The sequence below is a fragment of the Leishmania panamensis genome (genome assembly GCF_000755165.1).
Source record: "Leishmania panamensis strain MHOM/PA/94/PSC-1 chromosome 14 sequence".
Classification (NCBI taxonomy): Eukaryota; Euglenozoa; class Kinetoplastea; order Trypanosomatida; family Trypanosomatidae; genus Leishmania; species Leishmania panamensis.
This window is the reverse complement of record NC_025859.1, coordinates 480224-486521: the sequence shown is the minus strand read 5'-3', so window position 1 is coordinate 486521 and position 6298 is coordinate 480224. Positions and strand designations below refer to the sequence as shown.

Here is a 6298-nt window from a genome sequence, read left to right as displayed (position 1 = left end):
GGGCGCGGTGCAAACGCATTCGAGCCCGCAGGCCGCTCCGACGCCGCGCCACCCAGGGCCTCACCGCCGGCATCCGCAGCGACGCATCGCTCGGACCTCGCTACGCCGGAGGCACTCGACCCTGTCACCACCAGAAGCGGCCCGGCACTGGCAGGGAGAGGGGGGTGCCTGGCTTCCCCACACACACACGCGCGCAGAGTGTGGGCACCAGGGGGTTCAGCTTCCACGTGCGGAGGTGTCCGCTTCCCGCGTCATTGGGGGTGCCAATGACGCTACAGGAAAGAAGAATGGCCCTTACTGCACCTTCCGCTCTCTGCACAGCCCACAAAGGATGTCGGAAAGACGGGTAGGTGCAAGAACAGCAGAGAGAGAGGAGTCAGCCGCAATGTTGATCGAGTAGGTGACGGCGAAATCGCAAGTGGGAATGATGGTATACGAGGTCAAGAGGGCGAAGGGGACAGCGTAGAGGAGAGAGAGAGAGAGAGACGCACCACCCCCACCACCACAGAGAGAGAGCGCGCGCGAGAGAGAGCAATTTATGAAAAGCAAGCCGAAGCGGTACATCAACTGTGCAAAGACACAGCAAGGAAAAGAGAAGAAACGAAAGGAAAGGAAAACAACGAGAGAGCGCGCGCTCTCGCCAACTGAGGACACTAGGAGAGGCGCGAGTGTACCACACAACAGCACACAGAGATGCTGGAACAACCTCTGCCAAAGGAATCATTGAGGCAGAGAGGGATGCGGTGGTGGCAATCCACCACACCACAAACCGAGATACACATGCCTCGCTGTACATGTCCACAACCTCGAAAGGCAGGCGTTGTGTTCTACGTTGCTCGCTTTACATGGGTTCTATCGGAGGCAGCGGCTCGCTATTGGTGCTACGGTGGAACGACCCGTCAGGGCTGCCGGCGGAGCGGAAGGAAGAGGTGGTGACACCAGTAAAGGCAGCCTGACCTCCGCCGCTCCCTACACGTGGCGGTGCCTGCTGCTGCTGGATTGTGCGAGTAACGTTGTCATGCGGATGATTCTGCGGATTGCGGTTCAAGAAGGGGGTCATGGTCGCTGGAAGTGCGCGAGGCCGCATATTGTCCATTGGCCGGTTGCAGCCAAGGCAGCGGAAGCCCTTGAACCCAGTCAGCCCATCTGGCGTGCCAGCGCCGCCGCCGACGTTCGACTCTGCCATCCATCCTTGGAGGTTCGCTACATCCTGCTTTGTTGCCTTGCCGTCGATCATGTCGCGCAGAATGCCGAGTGACTTTTCTAGGGTGTCGATAAGGCCGGCGTTAGTTGCGTTCAGTACCTGCTCCACCTCGCGCATCAGCCGTTCCAGCGCATTTTCAACGTAGTCCCGCTCAGCCTTGTTAGCCACGAGGGTAGCGTCGGCCTTGCAATGCTCCAGTCGCTCGACGCGGTCCTTCAGGTTTTGGGCATCCTCGTCGCCCAGCCCGCCGCCGGCGAAGCGCGTGTTGTACGCCTCCTTTAGTGCGCTCAGATCTCCTTGAAGCTCGCGAAGCATGTTCACCATCGCCGCGCTCGCCTTACCGCCCTCGGCGTCGCCGCTGTCACGATGTTGTGCGTTTGACAGCTCAACAAGCTGCCGTAAAGCGTTAAGCTCATCGCGCAGTTTGTGGAGGGCGGTGCGGTCAGCCTTTCCCTCGCTGAGGCGTTCGATATTCGCCTCAGCACGCGAGATGCGCGAGGCCAGATCGGCCCCGTCGCTGGCGCTGCTGCTGCTGTGTTGCTGCGCCTTCGCGAGAAGGGACTCATCCGGCAACTCTGTGCGGTTCGCCTTCACCTCGTCCAGCCGGCCCGCCTCCCTCTGCAAGCGCTGCAGCGCGTCCTGAGCCAATTCAACCGCCACCTCTACCGACCTCACGGCCTCGTTTAGCTTGCGAATGTCATCCGTCCGATCCCGCTGGCCCTCCTGCGCAGCCAGCAGCTCACTGAGCTGCTTCTCCAGCCCCTTGACGGCACCCTGAAGGGCGGCGAACTGCACAGCATTCACATCCAACGCGCCATCGCCCACGGTGAGTACGCTCTCGAGCTGTTCCCGTAGCATGCCCTGGCTAGCCTCCAACGCACGCACGCGCTGCTCGAGCTGAGACAAACGCTCGTCGAAATTGACGACGTGGCGCAGATTGTCCACGTCGTCATCTGTGAGACCGCGCGCCACGCGCAGCTGCTTCTTCAGCTCATCCAGCTCCCCCTGCAGCTGGCTGTTGCGGTCTTGCGTGTGCTTACGGCCTTCCATGGCATCGCCCTCAACGCGTGCCAATCGTCGACGCAAGCCATCGAGGTCATCGTTGTCCACTACCACACCAGCCCAGGTAGCCGCGTCGTCCGCCTCCGGGTGGTTCGTACGCAGGAGCCCAACGTCTTCCTGCAGCCCCTTCATCTCTCCCAAAATCTCGGCCACGACGCGGTTCAGGTATGCGATATCCTCCCCGTCGCGGCGGAGCTTGTCGAACACAGACGGTGGTGTTGTCGGCGAGCTGATTTCAAAAGCGCCGCCGGCACCGACTGCTCTGTGAGCAGAAACGCGCCGCGCCGCACCGACTGCCATGCGCTTCTCCGCATACACGCTTGGCCGGCGCAGGTGTTGCTGCTGAACAGATGCCACAGGCTCAACGATGGCGGTGGTCGCCTCACGGTGCTCGCCGGCATCCTCACCGCCAGTCGCTGCCGCCGTCCACATTAAAGACGAGTTAGACGTTGCCTTGGGCGATGACAAAGCAGTGCGGGTCTCCTGCAATACAGTGGTGGGCTGAGACTGTAGGAAGGAAACAGACGAGCGACCCTGAGGTCCGTAGGGGCCGTCCACAGAAGACATACCGCGGCGAGGAGGTGCACCGCCACTAACGGATATGGGCAGCGCGCTCAAAGAGGACTGAACGCGAGCCTCGCTGCCACGAAGGCCCACTTCGTGGTCGCCCTCGGCGCGCTGGCTGACCTCGCGGGAGTCGCAGGAGGCAGAGTACGGAGCCTCCCATACCAGCTCGAGCGCTTCGTGGGCCTTGTTCAGGATGATGTCACCTACCGGCACCGACACCACCGAAGCCTCGACGGGGTCTTGTTGTCTCTGAGAGGTGGCGGCGCTGCCGGCGCTCATGCCACGCGCAGGGGAGGCCATTCCAGACCCCCTAGCACCCTTGCCGAGCGAGTGGGCAGATGGAGTGGCGGCGGACTTGCTGGCAGTGCTCAGCGACGCGTGGCGTGAAACGACGCCCGCTGTACCTGCAGCGTAGTGCTGCTGCCTGCGAGCCGCATAGATCTCGTCGATGGTGTGCCGGCCTCGCTCGGTGTCGTCTTGCAGCTCGCCGAGCAGCTCGTTGAGCCGCGACATCTCTTCCCAGATGGCCATGTGCTCTGCCTCAGCGTCCTTGCCCTCCTTGACGCTGTCGTGATCGGTCACGGGGCCCTGCGCGACGGCAGCAGCCGCAAGCTCTTGCTGAGCTTCCTGCAGGGCTTCGTTCGCTGCCTCCAGCTCTGCCATGTTCGCCGTCAGCTGGGCGATGTGATTGTTCTGCGTGGCGTTCTCCTTCTCCAGATGTGAAAGCCGCTGAAGGATGTCCTTAATGGTGAGCTGCAGGGGAAGGAAACTGAGACCGACATCGATGAGCTTCGATAGGTCGACCTCAACCTCCACATCCCGCGCCTCCACTGACATTTTTCCAGGCTCTGCTCTCGTTGGGTTTGGAGACGAGAAACGCCGTCCCCTTTCGAGTGTGTGTCGTACGTGCAACGAAGAAAACGAGAAGCGACTGAGGCGGGGGAAGGAAGAGCGACCGTGGGTCTGCCGACGCCTTCACAGTACTCCCTGGGGGCAAATGCGAGACCAGAATACGGCGGAAGAAGAGGTGCGTGCAAAGCACACAGGGGAAACTCCTACTGGACCTCGTCACAGTAAAGGGAAGCGAGCGTCCTCCACAAAACCGAAGGACAGCAGAATGGCGCAGCAGACAGCAAGAAGAGAAGAAATCGAGGGAAAAGAGCGAGGAAGGGACGAATTAAGGATGGCCCAGCACAGTCTTCTCTCTGTTAGACGTGGAGTCGCTATTGTAAGTGCAGTGCGGCAATGAAGCGACGGGCAATGAGAGAGCAAAATGGCCCGAGTGAAAATGAGCAGCGTAGATGGGGGAAGGCAACGCGAGAGATTCACATGAGGAGAGACACCATCGATCAAGGCCGGGCAGCCACCATCCGCCACCGTAAAGGAGGCTCACCTGTGCAAGGCGTATACAGTGAGTGAGGGGAGGTGAGAGCGAAGCTTGCATAGACTGGCGGAGTACTCATATGGAAAACTTCACTTGTGCTCTACTATCCTCTTCATACTAGCCCTCCTCCTCCCCCCCCCCCTTTACCGCAATTTCTACAGCTCTTTTCCCGTCTTCTTGCTCTGTGCCTGTACGCTAAGCCTTGTGACAGCGTGCTGCTCGGGGAAACTCACTTCGCTTACGTTCGTTCTGCATGCCTTCTCCTTCACTCTCCGCACACAGACACAGCCGCGCGCGCACATCCTTCACACTTACCACCACCATCACCGCAACAGCCACAAGATAACAGATATGGAGTTCTCTTGCAGAGAGGCACATGCACGCACGCTTCAGATACGAATGCGGCGCGGCAGAAGCTCGCGCACATCCTTCGCTGGTACCAACTCCTTCATCACGAAGTCGCGCAGACGGTAGAGACCCGCTTCGTCTTTAATGCGCAGGCCATCGCACCCATCGAGCCACACGTAGTTAGCTGCCTGCATCCTCGCCTTGCTGGGGGTGTCATCAATCAGCACCGTATTCTCTGGTTGCGCGATAGACGGGAACTGCGCAAACACATGCGACAGGTCCTTTACCGTGGCGTGGCTGTCGTCGGCAACGGCGGCGTTGAGGCGACGGAAGTCATCCACACGTGTGTGCTCGCGCGCCCAGACAAACTCAAAGTGGACTCTCTGTGGCTGCGTAATGTCGATGATGGACGCCGACACACTCTCATTAGCCGCCGCATCGGATGTGGCCGGTCGATTCTTCTTACCAAAACGCCCGCCGCGTCCGTCTCTGGCAGATGCAGCAGCGTCGGAGTCTGCGTCTATCGCAGACGCGTTGGCTATCTCGTGCTTCGTCGGTGTCGCCGATGGCGCTGCTGTGAGCACCGAACGAGCAGTCACCGCCGTGGCAGCCATCGCAGCAGCCTGTGGCGCCATGTTCCTATCGAACACAGCCCTCACGAGCGGCTGCGTGTTGCGCGCAGTAGTGGAGCTCCAAATCGAGAGACGACAATGCGACTGTAGTTCGTTAAGAACCTCCATCATGTGGGGGCGCAGCCAGACCTTCATCATGCCCACAGTGAGGTCTGGCGCTGGCATACCTTCCGGGACGTTGCGGACATGGATGCGCTCCACGAGAGTGCCACGTAGACCGAACACGAGCAACGGCTTTAATGCTGGCATTGTCGGTTGTGTGTGTGTGTGTGTGTGTGTGTGTGTGTGTGTGTGTGTGTGTCGGGACGGGGTCCGCACGTTTTCGCAGGACAACGGTGAGTCGAGCAACGACGAACAAAAGAGGCGTGGCAACGCGAGTTCTGCGTCGGAGAGGTCAGAGCGGCAATAAAACGAGAACGGAAGGTGGAAAGCGGAGCGGTGAGAGGGGCTGTGCAGCGCAACGAGCAGACAATTGGCGGAGACACGGGCAATCAAGTCGCAGCATGTCGCCTCCTGCCCGGTGTGACTTCTGCTTTGGTGCTACCACCCCAACGTGACTATCCTCGGCGGAGAGGATGGCATCAGCTTCACATGTTCACCCTCGCCATCCCCAAAAGACTGTCACGATTATCAGAGTGTCGAGTGCTCGCACCACTATGCTTACGGGTGTCCACACATGCACATATGACTGCAACCACATCCGCTCCAAGGAAAACGTGAGGACACCTTCGCCTATTTCGTCCGTCTCCCGGGTGCAGAGGTCAGTGTGTATGAGCGTTGCGGCAAAGAAGCGAGGGGAGGACAGCAAACCTACAAAAACAAAAAAAGCACGCGCATGCAATGGGGTGGCTGTGCTCAAATCAGCCGCTAATGTGAAGACAAATAAGCCGGGCCCCTGCAGAAACAACGAACAACTTTTACTCTCGCCGTGCCCACTATTCCACCACGCACAAGCCGCCAAAGCCGACGCCTACACAACCACAGCGCACCTACGCAGCTCTGTCGCACGGCGGCTACGTCAAGGAGCCGGGCCAGCTAGCACCGCTTGGCGCCGTTCAGCCCCACGGCGATCTCACTCGGCATACAGCGCAGGCCAGGTCT

The 6298-nt window shown here is 60.1% G+C and overlaps 2 protein-coding genes across 2 annotated transcripts, besides 2 other annotated features; both read right to left on the bottom strand.

Moving 5' to 3' along the window:
- Positions 1-250: a repeat region.
- Positions 251-841: 591 nt separating this feature from the next.
- Positions 842-3670, bottom strand: LPMP_141200 (hypothetical protein; the record flags this gene model as incomplete). Its single annotated transcript, XM_010699049.1, has 1 exon — positions 842-3670. The coding sequence occupies one exon, from the start codon at positions 3668-3670 to the stop codon at positions 842-844; it is 2829 nt and encodes a 942-aa protein (XP_010697351.1).
- A 936-nt stretch (positions 3671-4606) lies between these two features.
- LPMP_141190 (hypothetical protein) lies at positions 4607-5446 on the bottom strand (the record flags this gene model as incomplete). The annotated part of the gene is made up of 1 exon (XM_010699048.1): positions 4607-5446. One exon carries the CDS (start codon positions 5444-5446, stop codon positions 4607-4609), a length of 840 nt encoding a protein of 279 aa, XP_010697350.1.
- Positions 5447-6132: 686 nt separating this feature from the next.
- Positions 6133-6290: a repeat region.
- Positions 6291-6298: the final 8 nt, after the last annotated feature.